General features: G+C 40.4%; 2 protein-coding genes across 2 annotated transcripts; both read right to left on the reverse strand.

Annotated features, from left to right (window-relative positions):
• Positions 1–211: 211 nt before the first annotated feature.
• Positions 212–16,896, reverse strand: nploc4 (NPL4 homolog, ubiquitin recognition factor). The gene is made up of 17 exons (XM_071907876.2): positions 16,753–16,896; positions 15,903–15,983; positions 13,830–13,939; positions 12,393–12,638; positions 12,213–12,261; positions 12,005–12,099; positions 11,781–11,904; positions 11,363–11,542; positions 9,401–9,487; positions 7,083–7,154; positions 6,857–6,983; positions 5,408–5,568; positions 4,988–5,059; positions 4,731–4,823; positions 4,126–4,242; positions 3,509–3,611; positions 212–3,382 (listed from the first exon to the last, which is right to left on the reverse strand). The coding sequence occupies exons 1-17, from the start codon at positions 16,765–16,767 to the stop codon at positions 3,219–3,221; spliced, it is 1,896 nt and encodes a 631-aa protein (XP_071763977.1). The 5' UTR covers positions 16,768–16,896; the 3' UTR covers positions 212–3,218.
• A 5,383-nt stretch (positions 16,897–22,279) lies between these two features.
• pde6gb (phosphodiesterase 6G, cGMP-specific, rod, gamma, paralog b) lies at positions 22,280–25,817 on the reverse strand. The gene is made up of 4 exons (XM_071907810.1): positions 25,737–25,817; positions 23,791–24,014; positions 23,644–23,684; positions 22,280–23,135 (listed from the first exon to the last, which is right to left on the reverse strand). Exons 2-4 carry the CDS (start codon positions 23,934–23,936, stop codon positions 23,059–23,061), a joined length of 264 nt encoding a protein of 87 aa, XP_071763911.1. The 5' UTR covers positions 23,937–24,014; positions 25,737–25,817; the 3' UTR covers positions 22,280–23,058.
• Positions 25,818–26,274: the final 457 nt, after the last annotated feature.

The following is a 26,274-nucleotide window of genomic DNA, read 5'->3' on the forward strand; positions in this document are numbered from 1 at the left end:
CACTCTGCAAAAACCCCATCTAATGTAAATCACTTGATAGATTTGGTGGTCGAAGTGCACACAGTGATGAAAACCAGGTTGAACTCCATTCAAAAGAGACCAAGGGAACTTTATGTCCATGACTAGCAAATTGGCAGCACATTGTCAATGTTGAGGAATTCTGAACGATCTATCCATCAACCAACAAATCAGACAGTATGATTATCCATAATAGGAATTCTTAGTTGTTTTTTTTTTATTATTTATTTTGTTTCAAATCCAGGTCAACAGCATACAACTTTTCAGGGTCCCCAGTTAGCTCAGTGGACAGTGAGGATGTAACTCCAAGAGCATGCTTGCTCAGCAAACCTTCCCTGGATTAATAAAAAAAAAAAAAAAAAAAAAAAAATCACTGCCATCCTTTAGTATGACATCAGATAATCGCGCTCAAGAATTCACACAGGGGCAAAAATGATATAAATGGGCAAAACAAACATTTTTTCAACCATTTTCAAATTAATCTACAACTAAAAATATATACTCACTTCATCAATGGAATTACTGTCAAGCTCTTACAAAAAAAGCACACATCTCATAAATAGCATAATTTGCAGCCCATGACTCATCCTCTTAACTGAAAAGGTCAGTTTCCCCAATAGCAACTTCTAACACTTTTAGTGACACGTTCAATCCTCTTGCCATTCGGAGCATCCTTTGGGCAAGCCAACTGTGGAAATAGTTTACTAAAGTTGGTTAAAGTTGAGGTATTCAATGCACAAAGTTAAAGCAAAACTATAGGGGAAAAAAAGCCAGTTAAACATGAAAAGTAGTGATGGAAAGAAGAACCATGTGAACTGAAATCAGTCATCTACAGTCAGTGGCAAAAGTATTGGAACAGTGGATTAAAAGTGATTCTTTTTGTCAAAAACTACAGAAGTTAATATTGTTCAAAAGCTGTAAATAAGGGGAAAGTGCAGGTTGTCAGCTATTGATTTTGCTTTTTTAGTAAACCATGTTTGAAAAATATCTGGGCAGTACTCCAATTTCAGATGAGCATGAGAAAAAATGTAAATACACTGAAGTCATGCAAGGTAATTTTGGTCACATACCTCATACACAATAACTGTATTATGTTTATTACTCATCAATATTACATTGACTGTTGACATCATCTTTGAGATGCTCTGCTTAGCCCTTAATGCAGCCTCTTAAACCTCTGCCCAGACTACGGGTTATTGTACCAACCAAAAACTTTGGTTCTGGCACCACACTGCCTGTAAAGAGTTCCCACATAACTGCATACGGAAATTAGCAGTGTGGTTACTCCTTGTACTGTATGCTAGAGACTTTATGAACATTTAGGCAGAGTAACTCAAAGTAAGTATTCTGTTTTTGTATGTTAGCGGTGTGCAACCAAAATTGAACTTTCATTACTTAAATTATGTGAAAAATATTGGTCCCAATATTATTCTTACATGATAAAAATGACAGATTTTAACATGCAAAAGAAAAAAAAATACCAGTTTTAACCCACTATCCTAATATGCCTGCTGCTGACTGTATATTAAGTGACCTATACACCCTCTAGTGCTATTGAAGAGAATAAGTGCTTTTCACATATTTTCAGGTTCTGCCCCCTTCTACACCAACTGTAGCATGATGGAAGGAAACCAAGTGGAGAAAAAAGCATTCTGGATTGTGTGGTGGACATCACTCATGACGTAAAACTACTCCTGCTGGAATAAGCTCCAGTTTCTTACTTTAGTGTACAGGGAATAGTTATCTGCAAAACCGAACGCTCACCTCAACCTGCCCTTATTTAAGCTCACCATGCCTCCTACTTTTTTTACTCCCATCTTTTTTTACTCCGTCTTCCTCCCACTTCCAGATGTGCAGCACATTGGACTGATGAGACAAGTGTAATGTTAGGCATCTTTCTCTCCCCACAGTGACCTGCGACCTCTAGCACTTTGAGCGCCGAAGTCTTTGAAGGCTGAGTGATGGAAACCCATAGGGGCCCATCAGACGAGGACCATTTGTTATGGTCGGGCCCCTCTGGACTGGCGCCAGCAAGAAAGTAAGAACCACAGGTAGGGAGTGACCGAGAGAAAGTGGGGAGCACCATTTGTTTCTAGAAGCACCTCACGGCTAATACAGTGTGAGTCAGTAAGGGCATGATGATGAATGGTGCCTTGGGGCATCTTACCAGCAAAAAAAAAAACACAGCTGATAAAAATAGGCTACATATTATGCCTGTTCAAGTTCAAAACACCAAACCCAAAAGCTACAATTCCATCAAACCAGGGTAATCTCTCTTGAAATCACCTCCAGTGGGTGGGACATCAGTCCAAAAAGGTAATAATCACTGAGGAAACGCCTGAGCCACTGCCAGCACATCAGTTCGGCAACCAGGGGGGAAAAGCTAAGGGTGGATCTGGGCAAGCTGCTTTTTGCCACTGCCTTTCCAAATCTGGGATTTGACTGATTTTTAATCATTTTCAAAGTGATTTACAAATGAAAATATACTCTCTCCTTCAGTGGAATTACTCCCAAGCTCTTAGCCTTTTCAAGTCTGGGGTTTGACCAATGATTGTACTGTAAGGGACTGTGAAAGGGACCAAGACCTATAAAAACCTGACTGAGCAAAGTCCAAACTGAAGATTCAAAATTCCAAGGTATCGCTACAATCAGATAAAAAAAAAAAAAGCTTAATTAAATAACAGTATCATTCCTCAAATGTATTATTTACACAACAGATTTCCAGAATATATTGTGAGAGAGGGGCACTGATGTGAGAGAGAACATCCAAACACTAGAGTCTTTGCTGTTGTCCTGAGTCACAGCAATATTTATTTGAGCCAAGAGGGGATTATTTGGGGGCCATGGGTTGAAGGAAGGAGCCTTAGCCAAAGTGCTTTACCTAAACGTACCCCGCCACTCGCGAGAGCCACTGTGAGAGGGATACAAAAACACAGTCATCAGTTTTACTTTATTTACTCATTGAATTTGGTGTAAACGAGTGCATCCCTTTGCGCTTCTTTTTCTACCCCACAGCAGTCTGTGAGATGGGAAGGACAGAGGCTAAGAGGTGGGGCGGAAAAAAAGGGCATCTCGCAGCTGGTCCCGGCGCGGTGATGTCATTGGCGAGTTAAGAGAGGGGCTGGGCAGGGCTGGAGAAGATTAGGGGAACTGGGGGAGAGGGGCTGGGAGCAGGATGGAAAAGGACGGGGACGGGGACTTTAACTGCGGGGCAGGCTGCACATTTCACAGTGCTCCGTGCCAGGCTGGTTCATGAAGGTGCAGTGGAGGCAGGACCACATGGCCGAGGATGAGGCAGGGACAGAGGGGCCGCCGCCCATGGCCCCGTACTCCAGAGAGCTTGATGGCTGCCCACCCACCGTACCTGAAAGGACAGGGGGAGGAGACGGGATGACAAAATACATGCATTAGCACACAATATAAATCAGGTTTACACTTTGAAACAGAGCGGAGTGTGGGACTGTGCCCTCCTTGATAAGCAGTGACTTACTGCACAGCTGCTCGATGGTGGCCCACTGCTCGGACTTCTTCCAAGTCTGTGCCAGGTCCTCATTGGAGGTCTTCACTGCATCTAGTAGGAGTCCAATGCTGTCCTGCAAGAAGCAACACAGAAACTCAGATCAATCCAGAGGACATACTTCAACAAAAACCCCACAACATCAGCTAGCCATTTTGTAAGTCTGTTTCCACATTGTTGTGATTTTCAGGGGTTGTTGAGGATGTTATTGGAGACATGCGAATCTAGTCAAGCAATCAATGTTTGATCTACAACTTTATGGGCCTATTAAGTAACTTACATCATCTAAGTGCTATGCTGTTTTTGGCTATAAAAGGGAAACAAAGTCAAACACAAAGAAACATTACTAAATGAGTTTTTGCCAATGACAGACGTTTTTGATAGTCATGGCGGGCCAAAGGCCAATTTGAAATGTAACCAACATGAACAAAAGGACTGAGTGAAAACATCCCGACACTAGTAACCACTTCCAGATTGGAGAAAAATGTGGCCATAATCGAACCCTTTTGCTGCATGACAAACGCACAACCAAAAAAGATGTGTGCTTGCGTTGCCTGCATATGTGGCTTTGAGGTAACGTATTGACTTACTCTCAGCGGCATGACTTCATTGGTGACCAGGAAGAGGAGCAGATGGAAGTCTGACACGATATTCAGGAATACGGCGGAGGTGCACTGGGACAGGTATGTGGCTAAACTGTGGAAATCCTATGGACACATAACAAAAAAATGGGGACATGGTCAAGATGTATATCTTCCTCTGACCCCTGAGGAGGGTTTGGACTCCCAAAGTGACCCTGATTTTCTCTGGACACTAAGCTGTGACTGATCATGACATTATATGATCATGGTTGAAATGTAGCAGAGATATGGCTCCAGTGGACAGAAGGAAGTCAGAGAAGAGAAACGGTGTAACAAGAGCCTTGTGCACCATAAGTATGTGGGTTATTTGTTTGGTTAGCTGCTACAGCTAAGAAGCTGTAACAAATAAACATTATTACCACATACATGCTTAACAATTAAACAGTTAAACTTTTAGTTTTAGTTGCAACAATCAACCACAATATTCCAACAAGAAAAATTTATGTTTTCACATTGCCACTTTTTGCTTATCAATATGCCTATTCATTGAGACTGGTCAAATCAGAGGTGAGAAGGTTTGGATAAACAGGAGTCTATCTGTGTAACTTAGTTACTTGTGTCTCTCCCAGGACATCACGGTTCTCTATGGGGAAACGTTGTGTGGAGGAGAAGGTGTACTGGGGGTCCTTTGGGAAAGTGGTAGTTATCTGTGGAAGAAGAAAATGAGGAATTTATTTAGAAGCCCATTATATTACCAAAGCCAAAATATGAAGTAGACTACACTGCAAGAACTCCACAAATAAATGGAAAAGATATGCTGCCAAAACAAAAAATCATCTACTGAACATGGAAAAAGTCATATCATACTCACATCTATGATAAGGTACTCCACAGGAAGAGGCCGGGCTAGAAATGTGACTTCATTTCCAAATTTGTCTTTATCCTGTTGGGTGGAAGGAGAAAATCATTAGTAGGGACTGCATATGAATTGATTCTGTATGAGGAGACTTCTCAAACAAACATCTGGACAGACTGACTGATAATGGCTGCCCTCAACAACAAGTGTCTTTCATTCATAAGGCGTCATTATCTTTCATTCAAAAGGCGTCATTATTCTGATCATTAGAGATGCAGTCTGATCATTTCTGTGATGGTCAGATAGAATGGATTTCGACCTTAGGCTATCACTATATATGTGTAATAATATCATAGTGGCAGCTGCACGTGTGTGTCCGTCCTTGTATATGTGTGCAGCTATGAGCCTGTACCTGTGTGGTGTGTGGCTTATTACCGTGTAGAAGACGTCCGGTACGTACTGCTCGGGGCTGGACTCTTTAGCGTAGCCCAGCTCCGGGGCGTCTCTACAGGGCAGTAGGCACTCGTCTCTCACCAGAGCCATGCACTGGTTGGACACCTGGTAGCCCTCAAAGTGCACCTGTTGGTCTGGACCGCCTGCACACAGAGCACAGGAGTAGACAAATATATTAACCTGCAGAATATTGCAACACTAGTCAAGTTATAGCGTTTCCCCTTGTTGCTGGCTGAAGAAATAATTCCATTTTCATATTACTAACTATTCAGTAGTGCAATCCTATACATGCTTAAGGCGATAGTTCATTTTGGTCAAACATAGTACTCATGACTTTTGCCCTCAGGAGTTTCTGAGCTATCACCATCAACAATGGCTGTCCCAACAATAAATAAATAGTCATGGAAATTGCTAAATACTCCTGGGTGCCTGAAAATAACTATATATTGGAATAAATCACAATTACCATTAAAGGAAGATGGGAAGGCTACTATTACAGCCTATTTAGGTTGTCTATGTCAATGTGGTGTACTTTAAGTGATCAATATCCAAGTATTCTTCGGCCCTATAAACATGTAACTCATTTGCAAACAAACTGCTTCTTTATACAAGGGAAAGTAAAAACAGAGAGCAGTTTGCCCAAGCTGGCATTAAATGTGTATCCATGACATCAGCTGTGGCTGCCAGCGCCTCTTTAATGCAAATGACAGCAATGAAGTCACTGCTAAGTTCTCCTGAGCTTTTAGGGAACAAGTATAAGAGGAGATCTTGCAACTTTGTAATGGAAGGAGTGTAAACACTTGGCCTTGAACACAGACCAAACAAAGAGCCTCAGAGAGCTTGAGTTTAGTATTGTATTATGTTGCTCCACTGGCCTCAAAACTAAGTCCACTATGTACCTGCTTGGGAACAATTCAGGCATCTCACATGCTTCTGAATACACTAAATGGGATGTATATTTCTCCAGAGTGCAACTAGGTGGTCAAGAAGAAGTAAAGTGAAGTTGTTCAATTACTAGTTTTGGAATTTTAATAATGGCTTTGCCTAGAGTCAGACTGAAAACAAAGCACACGTTTCATTTTTCAAAATAAGCCACCGTCTTTAATGGATGATCAAGTTCCTACTCAAGTCATGAGATATTGCCACTCAATATAGTACTGCTAGTATGGAAAGCCCTTCTGGCTTATGGTTTAATTTGAATTCAGCAAGATAGCTTTTTGAACAGCCACTATCAAATTAAGGGCCTCAGTACAGGAAATTGGGCAAAAAAGTTAATATTTTAGGTAAATGTTAACGTTTATGTTCATGGTCTAGACACAAATAACAGTATCAAAATCCTATTTCAGTTTTACTTTAAAGTTAGAATAAGAGGTGGCGAAGCTCACCTCGGCACTCAAGGCCAATTTCACCTCAGAGTAACCAACCACTTACCTGTTGCCACCACGGTCACAAATTTGGAGCCAAAATGGCCGTCTCTGGAGAGTCTGCAGGGATTTGAATATCGATTCTGGAAGTATCCAGCTGTGATGCACTCCTCCGCACTTAGGTAGTACGAGTCCTAACAAAAGTAAGGACAATAATTAGGATGCGAAATACAGCATGTCTCACTTGCTTTAGCCTGAAATACGTAACTGCGTAGAGTTATATGGATCCTCACCTTGTTTCTACTGTAGCGAACAGTGCCTATCCTTGTATCCTCAGAGACCAGGTCAGTGAAGATCCATCCCACCTACAGGCCAGAGGAGAGAAAACAGGTGAATTACAGCAAAATCATCCTAATCCACACATCACAATCATAGAACACACCCATAAACAGTACAGTAGCACCGCATCCAGGATAGAAAAGGTAAATGCTGTCCATAAATGGTAAATGGACTGCATTTATATAGCGCTTTTCTAGTCTACCGACCACTCAAAGCGCTTTACAACAATGCCTACATTCACCCATTCACACACACATTCATACACCGATGGCGGCAAGCTACCAGGGTGCTGGCACAACCATCGGGAGCAATTTGGGGTTCAGTATCTTGCCCAAGGACACTTCGACATGCGGACTGGAGGAGCCGGGGATCGAACCACCGACCTTCTGATTAGTGGATGACCCGCTCTACCTCCTGAGCCACAGCCGCCCCATACACAGCACACAAAGTTCTGCACTCAGTCAAAAGGCCTTTTTTTCCTTTATAACAAGAAAAGCATATGTGATATAAGGGCTTGGTACGTTTATGGCCTGGGCAACATATGGAAGCTCTTTGCGCCATCACACTCTGAAGCTTCAGGAATTCTGAGAATGCCACCATATTGATGACAGCCTCATGCACTTGAGATACCGGCTCCCCGTCTCTAACCATTGGAAAGGAATGGGCAAGCTAGGCAGACAAAGGATACATGTAGTGGTGGGCAGTACACCGGTACAAATGTTACACTGGTAGAAATCGTTGCTAAGGTTTACACTTGCCCATACTGTTTCTACCAGATGAGCCAGAAAGGCTGGAGGTGAACAGACCTCACATTTGCCATGTGGTAGTGCTGGGCAATAAAACAATATCTAGTTTAATTTTCCTCGATTTTGAAATTAAACCAGCTTGATAACTTTTGATAATGACCATAGCAGAGTTCCTCTCATCCTTAAAAGATAATTCTGGTTATTTTCAACCTAGGGCTTATTTTCCTAGTTTTTGTCATCATGCCGATTTATTGTGGTCAATATTTCATGACTTACTTCACTGTAGAGCATTACGTAGCTTCAGTTAGCTGGGAGTGCTGCTGTCCAATACACACACACAGCAAACTCTCCAACAGTTGAACCCAAAAAGCAATTAAAACATGTGCTATCAACACGTCTTCAAATTGTTGCGACTGAACAATTATCATGAGATTTCAGATATAATAATCCATTTGATACTTTTTTAGCATTACTCACATTTGCATCTTCTTCACTTTGCTGGCTGCCAGCTTTCTGCTGCATTCAGGTCAGATTGGAAGAAGCGGAAGAACATTGCTTGGTTTCGTTATCCTTATTTAAAGATGGTTATAGTGTTGAAAAATGTAAAAATTGCTCCCGTTTGTTCGTTTGATTATTTCTTTTTTACAGTTTTATTCTGGCAATAAAGAAGTGTTTTAAATGAAAGTTGACTGATCTATTCATCTTTTATTCAGGAGTATAATTAACCCTTTAAACTTGACAGAAAGAGTGATTTTACATATATTGTGATAAAAATAGATATAGCCATATTGCCCAGCACTACCATGTGGACGTATTTACGTTCTACAGACGACATAAAGCGGTTTGTTGCGCAAAATTGTTGAAAACACGTGGTTTAGGAATAGCACCCATGTGCGTTCATTTATGTTAGCAGAGACATAACGCTTGAGGGAAGCGAACGTAAAAACCAGTGCACCTCCTAACAGATAAGACCAAAAAAAAGCCATGGAAACCAACTATGGAAAACATCTACTGCTAGCTTTGTTGCACAACTCTTTGACAGGGGTGGTAACACCAGCAACCTATTTCACCAACTGAAGACGAAACGCGAGTATAAGTATTGTAAAAAATAAATTTTTCAATTGGTTTGTTTTACCAAAGAGTTTATGTGAGTGTCCCAAATAACAAAAGTCAAAATACTCAATTGTGATACCTGCCCTATAATTAACAAAATATTAAAGTAAGTGAACTGTTGAAAACCCTGGCAAACAAAAAAAAACAGGCTCTCTCACTTTTTGTACTTAAAATATCTCAAATGACATCGCCCACCACTGCTGGCAAAAGTCCACCGAGTTCAAGATTCAAAGTTTGTCACACTGCTGGAGTGAAAACTAAGTGTGGAAGCAAGATAGGAAACGGCCTCAATTAAAACAGTTGCACTGAGTGACACCAGATCAGCTAAGTGTCGTAAGGTTTTAACGTGCCTTTTTGAAGCTATATAGAGCTATAGTTTCAAATAAAGCAGACAGCAGGAAGAGCAGCCCAACCTTGCACAGGCCCAGTTTGGCAGCGATTTCGTCCACAGCAGCAGCCTTGGGATCCTCCAGCAATTCCAGGCTGTTCTGAGTGGCATTCTGAAACATATGAGGGAAGAATGGTGAAATCAACTCATGATATATAAGAATCGAATACATCAGTGTTGAGACCTACGCCTTGGTCGCAGGATGCCATACTGTCTTTTTAACAACCCCCACCCCTCTTGAGGACCACAATGGAAATAAGCTCCTGAGCTTTATTTTTAAACTGTAGGTCAAGATATTGCTCTGGCTGAATCTTACTCATGTACTTGTTTTTAAGATTATCAAATAAATTCAATCAATCAAGCTACTTAAAAAAAAAAAGACAGGAAAGGGTCAAATATAATCAAGAATGATCAGACAAATTTGAAAAGAAAAATACTGTGGAGCTGCTGAACAAGGACTTTCAGTTATTGATGGATAGAATATACTAATTGTACCAAGTAACTGAGAAATAAACACTCCTATTGATTTGATGAGACTTATGGACATATGACTATTGGCAACAATTACCAAAATAAAATGAAGGTATGTCATATAGGCTAGTAGCAAAAATCTGAACAAAAACATCAAATAACCACATTTTCTTCAGAACAATAGCTTGAACATTCAAAACTGCTGCTCTATTTTTTGTGCATTTATCCACCTTTGAGTCTACTGCCCCCCTGTATTTACCCAAGGTTACTACAACTGTGTAGAGGAGCAGTGGGCTTTCTTGATGTTGGCGTTTCAGTGTCTGATCACAAGCGCCAGTTTAATATTGTAGTGTTAATTTGCAAGGTGATTTGCAGATGATGCACATCTGCACATATTTCTGTACATACATTACCCACAATCTGTTAAACTGTTAAATGTGAACAGCTTACAATGCATATTTGCATGTCTGGACACATTTCTGTACATGTGTTCTTCCATCTGTATAACTAATAATGAGAGTAGCTAGCGATGCATACTTGCATATCAAATCTGGAAATCTGTTACCAAAGATGCTGTATTATTTGGTTTGTTATTCTAAATAAATTCAACTGTTGTAATTACTCATTGTATTGTCTTCAGTATTATATTTGTCTTAATGTCATCTATACCTATTCTCTGCGGCTGTGATGACCCAATTTTGCCATAGGGATCATTTCAGTCTCATCTAATCTAATATGCCAGTTTTAACACAACCAGCACTAATCGTTTTCTTCACCATGTGTGAGCAGGAAATAAACCCTAAACTAAAATAAATTCCTATGCTGTTTTGGAAGTGTTTTCACAATTTCATACTTTTGCCAGACCTGAATTTCTTATCTTGATTTGAAAGTTGTGGTCAGTGTTCAATATGATTTATATTGATAGTCATACTGCCTAGCCCCTATTCACTATGCCATCCCTGTTCTTCATAACAACAACCGTCATGATATGCAAGATCAGAGTCCGAAATGAACATCTGCCACCTGCCGAATGCTGGTAAAACCTGACTTTGGCAGATAAATCAATAAGGACACCCTCCATACTGGCCGGTAACATTTTGAGACAACAACATAGTCCTTCAAAATCCTCATTCTGTTGTACTTCATGATGAATTATAAACTTCATCCATTGTATCCGAGTAAGCAAATTCTATTAACACAGCACCTGATTCAATACACAAAATAGGACTGAAAAGAGGTAGGGTGACAAGTTTCTATGGAAAATGCCTATTCCAGTCTTATGTATTTATATAGCCCTTTATCACAAGCATGTCTCAAAGGGCTTTACATAGCATCATATACATAACTTTGCGAGATGACAAGGGATCCAAAACATAACAGCATTTTACCCATACTTGACAGAACATTTTATGCAATTTCTTAACTTTTCAAGCTCTGAAAATTACTCTTTTTTTTTACACCATACATTTCCAGACCTATGTAGGAAGCCAGTAAATTGAATCCAGACAGCACTCACCTGTGGGGGCTCGTAGATGGCAGCCACCTCAGCTCTGATGCCCAGTGGGATGTCTGTGTGCTCGGTGTACCTGCCATACAAATAGCCCATCCTCTGGCTGCCCGTCTTCCTCCAGAAGTCCAGGAAGCGGTCAGCAATGGTGTGGTTCTCAAACATGATGTTGTCCACGTGTCTGTATTTCTGGGATCAAAAAAAAAAAAAGATATATAAATTCATGTGCTCTCTCCTTTGCTCCTATTTCTCTTCTTAACCCATATCTCTATTCCAGGATCAGTCTAAGCTCACAGGACTGTTGACAAAGCACTACAGTCCTGACCCTTACACTCCTTACTATTGGTTTCTTTGAATTTTGGTGATCTACTCTACTATTGCACTCATTGTAAGCTTCTCTGCTGCAAGCACACATATCGGCACATACTTGTCTGTTGAGGGTGATGGCACTGGGCTGGCACTTGGTGCAGATCCCCTCTGGCCAAGGAGGGTGGCCCTCACAGCCCGACTTGATCTTACAGCTGATGTTCTCCAGGGCTGCAAACTTCCCTCTGTGGAAGAAGAGATCAGGGAGGATGTTAACATTTGACTAGCAGGGCATGGGTATTTCCACTGAGGAAATCAACAACAACAACTGGTGGTGCTTCTTACTTATCAGATCCACCGGTCAGCTTGCGAATGTAGGCGTGGAATGACATGTGCTTGACTGGTGGGTCTAGGTGATTCAGGTAGTCTTCGTCAAAAGGCTGGCGAGGAAGGCAAGTCAGAGCAAAATTGAGAAAACGCAGGTTAACAGTGTTGCAGCTAACATTATGATCTGTCAAGGCAAGACACAAAAAACAGACACAAATTCGCTTACCTCTAATGGTACACAGTGCACACACTTTCCAAGGGCACCATGTCGACATCTGCAATAAGCAAAGGATCAGTAGGTACTGAGATCTGCAGCTCACTTGTATCTTTGTGTTGGCTTTTGTCTGTTCAACCTACTCATGTAAAAGGTCTGTGAAAAAAAATCAAATCAAAAATCAATCCTTACAGCTGTGGATCTTTGTTCCTGTAGATTTTGCCATCCTGCTTGGCCAGGTACTGATCAATCTCATCCTCCTGGATCTGGGGTGCTGAGTGAGAGCGATGAATCAAAGAGGATGAAGAAGAGGATGATGAAGAGGACGAGGAGGAGGTGGAGGGTAGTGACGAAGATGAGTGTGGGGTGGCCGTGTCCATGACCTCCCCGGAGGATCCTGAGGAGCCTGAGGGATACAGGAACAGCATGTCTCCATGCCTAGAGAGGGAGATGAGATGAAGGGAGAAAAAAACATGATTAATGAAGAGAAAACTAATACAAGTGGCAAAGAAAACACAATTAATGAGTACATTAACATGCAGCCAACTAATCCATTAACTGGGCTAATTTCCTCTCATTCCAAATAGGATGACCTACTGTAATGCACATATTCTCAGGTTTAATTTTTACTAAAATTAAATGTGATTATAATTATACCAAGCAATTTTAAAGACGAGATGAAATGAAAAATGCCTTTTTAACCCTTTTAGATCACATCCCCGGTCATACTGTGCACCTATTTAACAATATATGCCAAAAAAAATACCAAAAATCTATTTCATTGTATTCTTATATTAAAATTCAATCATGTTTTCTTCCTGTAAAACAAAATATGCCGTGTGCTTACGTAAGCATGCCCGTAACTAATTTCAACCAATAATATCATGACATCCACCCATCAATCAATCTTCAACTTTTAGCGCACAGAGCTAAGAGGCTAAGATTCATTAGTTAGCTAGCTAGCAACAGCATGATACTTCGGTGTGTCTTCGGGTGTTATGACACACCCACTTTTCAACGTTCAAATCAAATTCCTCCCAGCGTTATGTCCCGCCTGTCTTTCCTGTTTCACTCGGAAATACGCCATGATACGGAAGTTAGATACTCTCGAAATGCCGTTTCATCTCGACTTTAAGTGTCTATTTTTTGGGTCAAGCTGCATAAATAATCCAGTGTGGTCTGCATGTAAAAACATTCCAGGGTAGCTGCATTTGACACAAAATTCTATGTCTTTTCCATGACTTCTGCATGATCAATGTGTTAGCGTCTATGTTCACATGTTACTTTTTTCTGAATGGCACATTTGAATGTGCCAGTTGTTGTTTTGATTAGCTACAACTATCACCTGGACATATATAATATGGAAATATATTATACGTGTCATTATTCCTTTAAGCAGATACCTAGATCTTCCAGCAGCTCAATGTTAAACATTTGACTAGATGAAATCCAAGACATTTTCATGACATTTCCAAACCTGGATACGTCTCCATAGGACTACAGAACACAATTTAAAAATTAAATGCCTTTTAGGTTCTAAATCTAACTTAGGTAGTGACTGATAAGTTGTCAAATTTAGGTTCTTTTATATTTCTAATAATGATCATGATTAACACTGCTAGCACTCACTTGATCTTTAGCAGGCTGAGGGTCTTGTTCTGGGACAGGATCTCTCCAGTCTTGTTGCGGTTCAGGTAGATGGAGAAGCCATTGGAATTGAATCCAAACTCTTTGGCCACCTGAGAAAGAGGAGAGTGTCATGTGCTGGTTATCAGGGATGAAAAAGGGCTCAAACAACCTTGCATAAGTTTGCCTACAATCAAGAAGACACTAATCTTCTATGTGCTATCAAATGCATTTGATGTTGAAAATCAAAATAAATTATGTTTTCAATCAAGCCAAGCGGATTATGAAAGTAGAAATGATTCATCCTTCCTTGGAATCTATGAAAAAAAAAAAAACATCTACCAATGAAAAATATGCTTGAGTAAATGGGTGTCCAATCTTCAAATGCCAATTAACCTGTCAAAGCAGATTATCAAAGAGCAGCTTGGCATTGGAGAAAGTGGGCTTGTGGGAGCAGCTCATAAGGTCATCGCAGAGCAAGCCAATCTCAGAGCTATTAAGAGCACTCCGAGTCGGCCAGCCAAGAGAGTATCCCATGGCAGTTTCATCATCACATCTCATATCAGACAGGGACTCAACCTGATGCTGGTCACCAGCCTATACTTTATCATCTGAGGTATAATTAATTCAACAACACTTAGTGAACTTTTGAGCTGCAATGTATACACCAGCGCATGATTATCCTTGCAGTAAAACTGAATTTATGATATGACGCTGAATATATTCTCAGTAGCCAAGACAGTGACATAGATGCCATGACATCTGATGACATGTAGACGTCATAGGCCATCTACCAATGGCCTACGACTATGTAGCATTTAGGCCTAAACAGCAATACCAATGTACTAGCAATTCATGAACCTGGCATTGTGAAACAGTAGCCATACTGTCGTTTTCTCAACTTGGTCAATGCTGCTAGATCTTCTGAGCAAAGAGGACAGTCTGAGGCTTGAAGCTCTATAAGCATAAAGCACTTATTTTACTCAAGCCACACAACAGGACCCAGTTTAAGATGCTATCACTGGATGCTGGGCGAAACTGTATACTGTCAAACTTTATGAGATAAAACATTATTTTCAGTTCCATTCATTCCTTGTCTCAGTTACAGAAAAATAGCCTGTGGGGCTCACAGACTTTCTCTGCTCTGCCTCACACTCACTGTTCTCTATTCCACTGGCTGCACATTAGTGGGGAACGAAAATACTCTTTTCATTGATCTGCAGGAAGCACAATCCTGCTTTAACAAAGATACATGCATTTTTAATGAGGTGCTGCTGCAACACTCCTCTGTGACCAGTCTGATGAATCATTCTTCTATTTTGGGGATTCAAGATCCAATGATGTGGATCTCCTCAATGATGTCATTATGTCATTTATGTTTGTGTTCTGATGTTTGCACAGAGTTAAGACGGAACAAAACTAACTAGGCTTACTCATTCACACTCACCCAATTTTAACACCAAAAACACATTTATTTACTATGTTTCCTTCTATTCTTCCCTCCGTACTCTCATATGTGGGGTAGGAGCTGGGGCTTAAACCACTACCTAGCAAGCAGCTGTGATAAGGCTACATTTCACAACTGTGCAAAGCAGTGCATCCGCCACACTCTCTGAACACAAAGCTCCCCGGCGAGCCATGCATCCAGAGTGGATTCCTCCCTTTAGCCAGCCGGGCATAGGGGAGCACTGCAGCGCTGCACTGCCCTGGCCCTTCCTGCAGCGCTTCATACATAAATTAACACTGAGCAGGCACAGGCAAAATCCAGGGAAACACGGGTGTACTTTGTGACAACAAAGTACATCGATACTAGCACCGCTGTAGAGATACAGCATGTTAAAGCTGTGGTGTACGTGTTGTACCACTGGCAAAAACATGCTTGCAGAGGTGGGCTTAAGAATAGTGGGAATGAGGGGGACATAATGACTTGGAACAAAATTATTACCTTGAGGGATTTATTGGAAATATGGTCTCAATGTGAAGTCTAAGAAAATGAGAGTGTTGTATTAGGCCTATGAGGTTTTGATAATATGTATGACCCACTCTGACCAAATTGTTACATTTTCCACACAGTACCTTCTTCAGAAAAGCAGCAGCAGTCTCCCTCTTGGTAGAAGGAATTTTCTTCATCCCATCTGGGGACTGTACCCTGATGATCTTAATGAGAAACAACAGAGCCCAAATGAAACCCCACACATACTGCATTCAGTGGTCTGTATGTCAATTCAAATGCTTTGGGTTTCAGGAGTCCAGTCTTAGTAGTCTAAACTAATTGTGAAGCAAAGATAGGATAAACCCAAAACTGCCTGAGAGCGATCTCCCAGTACCTTTCAGTCAAACAACTCCTGCTCTGACAGAGGTGTCAGTGTCAGGACAGTATGACAACGATGACAGTGCAAAACAGTAATGTTAGCTCATGAGCTTCTACCTTTCATCCAAGCGGCTTCAAGTAGTTATGGCTATGTTGAAGGTTTTACGGTGAATTAATTGTTGGGTAGCTAACGTTGTCACGGCGTTAGGGCTCATTCACAAAGTCAACAAAAATGTCACTTTTTTGTCAACCCACAAGAAACATTCACGCTTCTTTGAAAATCACACAACACCGATTTAACCTGGCTAGCTAGTGAGCTAACATGCTAAACAATATTTCATAGTTTTATTCCGAATTTTCAGTTGTTTATCTAGCTTCACCGTTAGCCAACTATGCTTCTTTTCAGTTGGACGTCGTAAGATAGCCAAAGGCTACGGTGAGCTGGTTAGCTTACTAACTAGGCCCCAGTCATTCTCCGGCTAGCGATAGGTAGCTAACGTTAGCTAGCAAGCTAATTCTGCTGCCTCATCACTCCGGACTTCGGCTAATAAGCTAGCTCACATTAGCCGAGTCCGACTCCTCACTAACAACAATACAACCTCCTGTCATACTTACAATATTATCTGCCATATTGCTCGGGTGAGTGTTCCCGATAGGTATCGCTGTGTTGCTAAGCCGACAATGATTACGGTAATTACAAATTTAACGTAACGTTACTGTCTGGATAGTGTCAACGAAACTCCATCCCACAACTCAAACACCGGGTGTTGCAGACATTAGCGCCCGTCAGTTTCCCAGTGGTCCCACACCCCTAATGCCACGGCCGAAACAATCTTTGTTGTAGCTAAAAGCGTGTGTTCCACTGAGTTGTAATACACCAACTGAAGTGGTGTATTACAACTCATTGTGCAATAGAACAGCTAACAAAATAAAATGCTGTTTTAAACATTCAGAAATGTATGTTGGACAGAACAAGGGAAAATTACATAACTAGCTGACTTCAATGCACACGACCTTACTCCCTAGGTTACTGCAAACTTGTTTTTTATTTGACCTTGACTTTTTTCCGCATTTTGTTATAGAGGACCAAAATAGTCACAATAAATATGTCACTGAAATAAATAATTACATAAATAAATACAGAAATAAATTAATAATTAATTGATTGTTTTCCTTTTATTTAAAAATTATTAAATAATATTTCATAATTATTGTTTTCACAATTACATGATGATATTATTCTGAATTACATTTTTCAAAGTAGTTCTTTTATTTACCTTTTTCTTTTTTCATTGCTCCTCTTTTTATTTCATAATGACTCTTTTCATTTTATAATGTCACTTTTCATAATCTCAGCCGTCTGTCAATCAAAGTGAATGGGGCGGGTCTTACCCCATGGGCCAAATGACGTTAAAAAAGTCATAATATTATGAGAATAAAGTGGTAATTTTGAGAAAAAAAGTCAAAATATTACTTTAATATATTATCAGCACCTGGATAAGGACCTGACACCGAGGTAGAGAAGAGAAGCAGTTCACTTCCCCACAGAATCCCGACAGCTGCCAACAGCACCCAGCACTTCAGCTACACTCAGCTAACCGCTAACAGGCAATCGTAGGGAAATTGTTTGCTAACTCTAGCATGCATTCCTACCTATGATTCCTACTATGGATGTCAATTTTGGGTAATTTTTCTTGGCCCAACATCTGTCATCGACCCTGGTTTCTTCTGTGTGTATGTGTGTGTGTGTGCAGTGAGCTAGAGGTTTTTTGTGAAACCTCCTGGAGATCTGTCCTCTCTGTCCTGCCCAGACCCGGACCGAAGCCCCCAGTCTGAGCAGAGCAGAGTGCTGGGAGCTCCTGTTCTTCTCCAGCAGAACCTGATGGAGCAGGTAGGAAGAGGGACCAGAGCCCTGTAGGCTTTGTGGAACTGATTAATTCAACATTGATTTGTTAGGCTAACTCTAGTCAGGATTTTCATAGTAATCCTCGGTTTTTTCAGTGTGACCATGGCATCCCTCTCTGTGAAGTTCTCAAGACTATTCTTGATGAAACTACCTGCTTAAGCCTTCGTTTGACATTTAGTCAACTGAGAGTTGCCTGTCTGTTTTACCTTGCATCTCAAACCAATGAATGGAAATCACGATCAAAACAAAACATTTAATTGATGCATTGACTTACCTGCCATAGGTAAAATCTCCTGGTAAGTGAATGTCCATGTGTGTGGCTTCTAGCCTGCCTGGTGTACAAGCCAATCATGGGACGTTTGGCATCTGTCAAATTCAGCTGAAACCACCTAGGTTTAGGCTAGTTGCTGTGGGTTGCTGAGTCTCGAAACATTTTGAAGCAGTTTACCTGATTGCTAGTTTGTTTACCTGGCCTCTGTCAAAAGTCCAGCTAGTTTCAACTTTTTTAATGGACTGATATTTTCACGCACTGATGTCTATCAATCCATGCCATCCAGCAATGCACAAGTCTCACCAAAGTACATTCATAACTAGTCATTTTTATGTAGTGCAAATGCACATGTGAACGGCACCATATTGTGGCGTAAAGAGCGCGTACCGTAATTAGGCACTGCAGTGCACACTGGGCACAAACAGCCTGGCTGCCTCTGACTTGAGTCCACTTGGATCCATGGAGCTAGTTGATTTTCTAATAAACCATCTTCCATATTAAACTCTTACTAACAAGATCTGGACCACTAGCAGTAAAACAGCCCTAAAGCATCCAAGATCCTCCACCATATTGTGTTAGTATTAATATTACCATAATTGTCTTTTGTCGCCAAACATGCCGATGGTGTGCATGGCCAAAAAGTTCCATTTTGGTCTCATCTGACCACAACACACAATTGCAGTTCCAGTGATGCTTGTCAAAGTTCAGGCGCTTCAGTTTATGGGTTGCACTCAGTAAGGGCTTCTTTCCTGCAACCCTTCCAAAGAGCTTGTTGACATGGAGGAGGCGTCTAACTGTTAATTTTGTAAATGAAAAAAATGGACTGACATGGACTGATTGCAATGCAACACTGAATTTATTTTTTGCAGTGGCATTTCAGTCCCTCTCTGTTTCCTTGGCTGTTTTCCTCAGTGTTTGGAACAGCCGACGGAAGAAGCGTCGGACTCTGTTCTTCTTCTTGGTCTTTTTGATCTCTGAAAAATAACAGAGGACAATCAATGCCTCAGTTCATCTTGATGGAAGTAGACATGAGCTACAGTGTGAGCGGACCTGATGAAGAACTCTTACCTGATGTGGTGTCAGAGGATTGTTGCACCTCCTCCTTCTCTTCAGTGCCAACCAGGCTGCTGGTCAAGCCTTCCTGGACTGAAGTAATGGCAGGAGCCTCAGTAGGGAGGGTCAGAGGAACCAGAGGAGCTTCAGTAGCGAGGGTCAGAGGAACCACAGGGGCTTCAGTAGGGAGGCTTAGAGGAACCAGAGGAGCTTCAGTAGAGAGAGTCAGAGGAACCAGAGGAGCTTCAGTAGGGAGGGTCAGAGGAACCAGAGGAGCTTCAGTAGGGAGGCTCAGAGGAACCAGAGGAGCTTCAGTAGGGAGGCTCAGAGGAACCACAGGAGCTTCAGTTGGGAGGCTCAAATCTAAGCTAAAATCTCAGCAGACGCTTCCACAAAATTCAGCGTCACGGGGCTGTTAGCCTCTAGTCTTGTTATGCTATGGCCTGTAGGTTCATAACTTATAAAAACTAAATCTCAATCTTCATCACTTTAGCTTTCTGGCTAACTCTGCTAACTTCAGTATGTAAACAAATCAAGTTATGCTTGAAGTCTCACAGGAAGAGAGATCTTCTGCCATTGAAAGTGCATTCTATTAATAGAATTCTAGGCCTATTTTACCTATATTACATGAGACTGTAGAATAAAATGTAAGGGTTGTGGGAAATTAATGTGAGTCAAGACCAGGTCCAAAGGGCGTTGAGACCAAGTCAAGGCCAAGACTAAAATAGGTAATAAATAGTGTACATGTCTTTCCAAAAAAGCTTAAGGAGTTTCTTAAAGATCAACAGAGATGATAGCTCTGGACTATACCCTTCAACATCCAACTAATGAATGTATTTTTTAACATAATTTGGCCCATGGGGCAAGACCAGCCTCAGAGCCAAGAAAAAAAAATTGATTGCAAAGGATTACCCAATCAGCAAACAGATCCCGCCCCATTCACTTTGATTGACAGATGGCTGAGACATTATGAAAAGTGACATTATGAAATGAAAAGAGTCATTATGAAATAAAAAGCAATGAAAAAAGAAAAAGGGAAATAAAATAACCACTTTGAAAAATGTAATTCTGAATAATATCATCATGTAAAATAAAAGCCATTTGAAAAATAAAAAAAAGTTTTTATGAAATAAAAATACAACTAAATATAGTCATGTTATTATGAAAACAATAATTATGAAATAATATTATTTAATTTTTTGAAATTAAAGAATAAAATCAATCAATTATTAATTTATTATTATTATATGATATTATATACAGTATTTCTGTATTTATTTATGTAATTATTCATTTTACTGACTTATTTATTTATTTAATTATGACTAATATGGTCCTCCATATTTTGTGGTGTTGTAGCGTGAATACAAAATTTATTAAATATGGGAAACATATGGAAGTCAACTCCATCACACATATACTTGTCACATGGTTGGGAAAATTACTTTAAAATTATCATCCACTAAAAGATTAGACCTAGGCCTACTGATTACCTGCTTAAAATTGTAATTAGCAGGCCTAACCTAATTATTTAATACTCACATTTAGTAATTTAATTACCTTTGGTTGCTCTGCCAATTTATTCACAGTTTTCATCAGGATCCAACCATTTTAGGTGTAAAATTATGTGTCTGTAATCTCAAAGTCTAAATGTCTTTGCTCCTTCAAACACATTAATGGTTATTCAAAGTTAGGCTATACAGTATAAAAGCTGTTATAATTTGGTTATTGCTTATATGGTAATTGTAATGGGCTACAGTTATCATTTTCTGTAACCAGATTGCTGTAATCCTTTGATGATATTATTTGTTTGAGGAATAATTTTGATGAGAAAAAATCCAGCACGGTTTTTGTTTTCCTTTTTTTATGCTTTATTTTTTTTGTTTTACCTCATCCTGTAGAGAGGACAAAGCTCCATTTCACATCTGTTAAGATTTGGGCATGTGCTGAAATCCACCCCACTCATCCCTCTCTACCATCCCTCACTGCTACAGTGCATGCACAGGAATCAGGATTTGAACATCACTCAAAATCCATAAACTCTATCATCATCAGCTGCTCATCATCAGGGCAAAGATACCAACTCATTGGTTGGACCACGGCCTTCATCTTCTTGATTAGAACAACAAAAGCTAAGTGTAAAGGTGAATGCAAATCATGCTGTGATTTTTCATAGATCTCACAGATTGGTGCAGGTTTGATAAGGATCGTGGAGGGCACTACTCCGCTATCTAAAGATGAAAAGAACGAGGGCTCAATGACAACGATGATGAAGATGATAATGAAATGAAATGAGGATGATGAAATGAGGATGAAATCAAAAGCGCAAAGGTGTAACGATGAATGATGGATGAAAGAGAGGACTAATGAGGAAAAATGTTATATGTGACACAACACATCTCCTACTCTACAAGATAACAGATCTCAAATGAATGCTACAATAATGAGCTTGAAAAGACAAATATAAAGTAGAACACACAGGGCACAACATCGTCATGTGATGAGAGAAAAAATCAAGAGTCAAACATGCAAACACAAAAGACATATTTCCATGTACATGAATATGATACAAGGGAGATAATACAAATGGAAGAGAGATGAAAATAATGTTAAAACAAGCAAACACAATGATGGTATGCATGGATGGATGACATTGTGTAAAAACTTACACAACACCTGCCCAAATTCATGAGACACAACACAACACACAAACTACCGCCCTTCCAAATCACACTGGCCTGATGCAACATATTTGCATGGAATTCTGCTTTGTGTATTCGGATCAGATCAATGCCCTGGATATTTATTCTTTATAGAAATACTGAAACACATTTGAATTTCTTTCTTGATGCTTGTGGTGAAGAGAAACACAGAGGTTGTCCAAACTGCCAAACATTACAAGCCTCTATCCCTGAGAATACACATGTATCAGACTAGATTCACACATTTTGTGTGGGTATAAAATTTAGAAAAACATTTAGATAAAAGGGAGTATGAAGAAATATGTACCCTGGTGAGGATGGGTGCATGTACCAGTAAGAGGTTGGTCGAAACAGAGGGAAAAGAGGGGCATGGGATGAGGATTCATTGACATTATCCCACTGAAAGAGTACGCTCAGCAATGGCTAGCTGTTGTCCAATCTCTACAGAAGTCAGATTTGTGTTTTATATGTTCGGCATTGATGGACAAGCCTCTGAGATGGCAAAGAGAGGCGCCGAAGCACATGAAATGGGAACCCACCCATTTCACGGGTTTGTCACTTGTACTCAATTTGAGGCTGCCTTGCTTGCGTAAGTTTCACGTTTTGTCCATGAGAAGAAGAATAGAAAAAGAAAAGAGGACAGAAAGAGAAAGCGCATACAGGGAAAGGAGAGTAGGAGAGAAAGAGAAAACGCTGCAGATAACGGTGCAGATCTAACGAGGGTGTCAGAGAAATCGATAGATCCTAAACATGAGCAGATGTCGTAATGGGAACTCTGTGCTGCGGAATGGAAAAGAAGAATCTGGTCTAAGAGGACAGACGGTTATTTTTTGCAGACGTTTTTTCTCTTTTTTCCATTTTTTGTGTTTGTTACAGTTCATTGTCATGGTTCCATTGAAAGCTAGGGAGGTCGAGCCTGAGGCAGATGGTTTGAAGTGCGTGGAGGTGGCCTGGAGTCCACAGAGGATCGCGGGAAGGTGCAGGAAGGCTCAGATGATACCGTACTGGGCCAGCTCATGCAGCTCCAGGTGATTGAAGGCCTCCCAGGGGCAAATGACAGTGATGTCTGCAAAGAAACACAAACAGGTTTGTTTTCGGCCGGGTGTCAGCAGATAACAGCAATTGATGGGAAATGCATCTTTTTTTTTTCTTTTTTCTTTTTTTATAATTTATTTTTATAATTTTTAACAGGGTTATAAACAGAAGTCGGTAACGTGAAAAAAACAAACCCAGAAATTTAAGAAGAACTAGGTTGCCAGTTCTTTTCCCCTTTTTTAAACAGACAGTTGAAAAAAAGGGGATTAAGTTCTCACCCTCTCAATTTGCCTGCAAAATACTATCCATTTGTCCCAATAAGCCTTTGTCTTTTTGTAGTCTTAGAGTGAAAGTTAAACATTCCATACTGTATATACAATCAACTATATTCATCCACTGGCCAAGAGTAGGAGAAGTTTGTCTTCTCCTACTCTCTTACTCATTTCCATTTCTGTTACCCAGATACAAAGAAAGACAAGTGAACTCAACATCTAAACCCAAAAGATGGGAGATGCATCTCAATAAAGAAGTGAACCTACCTGTGCCTAAGCCCTCCATGCCAGGTATATCATCACCAAAGCTGTAAAAAAGAAATCAAGAACATCAGTCACACGTGATAAATATCTATTCCCCCTCTATGTGGAGACTTTGAATGAATATAACAGAGTGCCGCATGCCACACTCACCCCTGGATCCCCTTCTTGGGAGGCTTGCTCTTGAACTGACGAGTCTGCCTCTGCTTGAACTTGGGCGGTCCCTTGCGCGGGGTGGCGGGCCCGCCGGTGACACGGGTGGCCGACTTGATCTCGGTTTTCGGCGGCTCAAGATTCATTTTGAGTCGTTATGATACTGTGTGCGGGTTGTTGGCTTTGACGGACACCTCTCTGGAGTACAGTCGTCTTGATGATGTCTTTGGAAGAGGCACAGGAGGTCAATAGAAGTGAAAAACGTTATTCTCTGTAAATCACTTTGTGTGCAACCAGGTATTATATTAGATGCTTTAACAATTAATTTCATGTAACAGTTAGTGTGCAGCCTCTCTCACCTTTGTCTGACATTACAGGCCCTAATCCTCTTACTTGTCTAAGGATTTACACTCATATTTCCTTGTCATTTAATATCTGAGATGGACTACCTTGGAGAGAAAGGATGACCCAATTTCTATAATCCCTGGCTCAAGTTAATAAGTATTCCCTGTCTCTGTTTCGAGCCAGCCATACACATATGGATTAATCTGGTTAGAGCAAGGGCAGCACGTCAGATATGCTGAGTATGCACTGAGGGTCTAATGGATCAATCCTCTCACCGCGTCCTCCTGCAATGACATTCACGGAGCTTGTAATAGAACCTCAATACGTTTCTGGATTGAGGATGAGTCATAATCATATGCTATGATAGTAGTATGAATATGTACAGTTAACTATGATCATACCCTGATAAACTTTGTCCGTGCAAAGAATACATCTCAAAATGAAACACACTGGTAATATGTATTTTTTTTGTAAAAGGTTGTACTAGCTTGTCCATTCAAGGAGCAAATACTGCCTTTTCATTTCCTACAATTAACAATTTGACTGTTTTGCACATTTGAAAATGATGATGTAACTTCTTATTCACTCTTTCAACAGATTAGAACTTATTTAAGAATTCAGAGTCCATGTATTGAATAGAAGTTGCTTCTCATGAGTTGCCGTTAACACCCATGCAGCATTAACAAGCCACATTCTCTCTCTGTTACCTACTGACTGCATCTAAGGAGAATAGCTGATTCTTCAGTCTTGTAAAGAGGTACAAAGGAGAAAAATGTAAAGAAAGGGAAGAAACTCATACTAAGAATAAGAAACTTATTCTTAGTACGCAATTTATTCCACAAAGGTATTTACTGTATATAGGCAGATATTACTTTTATTCCTGCAACCTTAATCTGGTATCAAACAAGAGCAGAATATTTGTGTTGTGAATATTCAAGTTGCATAATTGTGTTTTCTACTGCCACTGATAATGCTCAAATATATCATATTTCTAAACAGACTGATGCAGTATGTTATAATGGATCAGTCTGTTAAAAGATTGATTGCCTCTTTCCTATAACTGGCCAAGATTTTTGTGTTTCTTATACACTGTGGTGATTCACCACTATTGTTTAATACCTGACGATGAGAAGAGTCATAGAACTGAAACAATCTGTCTGCTGTTTTTGTAATAAATTTAAAATGTTGTGTTCACTGCAGCACAACAGATTAAGCACTTCACTGAATCAATTCACTGACCTAATAAGATGATAATTCCAAAAACAATGTACTCAACACAAACCCCACTGAGGTTTTATCTTGATCCCAAAAAAACAATTTAATCCGTGACAGATACCCTCATCCTTTTCAGTTCAAGTCAATTAAGCACAAATCCATTGAGTTTCATGCAAGAAAGAATATCAATATCCATAACGTCTTGCTGCCATGGCGATTGGTACAATTACAATGAATTCCATTGCAGCTCCAGAATAGCAATATCCACTGTCACTGGCTTTCATGGCGGGTTAGCACAATTGTACAGAAATCCCATGTAGCTCAAGAATAGCAACATCTGTAATCATTCGCTGTCACGGTGGGGATGTGCCAGCAGGTCTACTCACCGGCTGCTTGGGTGAAGGACAGCCAGACGAGTGGGTGTGAGCGCAGCACTGCTCTCTCTAGCAGACGTGTGGACTTCTATGCTAGGCTTGCTGTGAGGGCCAAATGGGGCTTAGGAGCCCTCTTATATGCTGAGCCCCTCGGCAGATTAGAAACGCACCGCCTACCGTCCCTGTCAACACTTTGCATGTTTGGGGTTTGGGTCGAGGCAGAGATGGGACGGGGGTGGGGGGAATGGATAGAGTTGGAACAGAAATGTCTAATTTTTGTTGTGGGGAGTAGATTTTGGAATAAATGCCATGCGCACTATAATGACATTCAGTGATTTGGATTGAATCATATCAGAAATATAACAGCAATTTTCTAATTTGTAGCGTTGGTTGTAATTTCTGAATGAAAATTGCTGTGATATGAAGGCCTACTCCATTACAATAAAATGCCAATACTATGATATACAGTGACTGTCTGCGGCCATCTAATTTTGACACTGATGAAAAAAAAAAAGATTTTTGTTTTCGTTTGTATTGTTCTTGCTTGCTT

Source organism: Centroberyx gerrardi, chromosome 20, assembly GCF_048128805.1.
Source record: "Centroberyx gerrardi isolate f3 chromosome 20, fCenGer3.hap1.cur.20231027, whole genome shotgun sequence".
Taxonomy (NCBI): domain Eukaryota; kingdom Metazoa; phylum Chordata; class Actinopteri; order Beryciformes; family Berycidae; genus Centroberyx; species Centroberyx gerrardi.

Coding starts and splice junctions, on each gene's coding strand:
- nploc4 (XM_071907876.2), bottom strand. Junction 4,243..4,730: donor ATGTCCTGGGAGAGACACAA/GTAACTAAGTTA, acceptor ATGTGTCCATAG/GATTTCCACAGTTTAGCCAC. Junction 3,612..4,125: donor ATGAAGTCATGCCGCTGAGA/GTAAGTCAATAC, acceptor TGCTTCTTGCAG/GACAGCATTGGACTCCTACT.
- pde6gb (XM_071907810.1), bottom strand. CDS start 23,936: ATGAATCTTGAGCCGCCGAAAACCGAGATCAAGTCGGCCACCCGTGTC. Junction 23,685..23,790: donor CCCAAGAAGGGGATCCAGGG/GTGAGTGTGGCA, acceptor TCTTTTTTACAG/CTTTGGTGATGATATACCTG. Junction 23,136..23,643: donor CATGGAGGGCTTAGGCACAG/GTAGGTTCACTT, acceptor GTTTCTTTGCAG/ACATCACTGTCATTTGCCCC.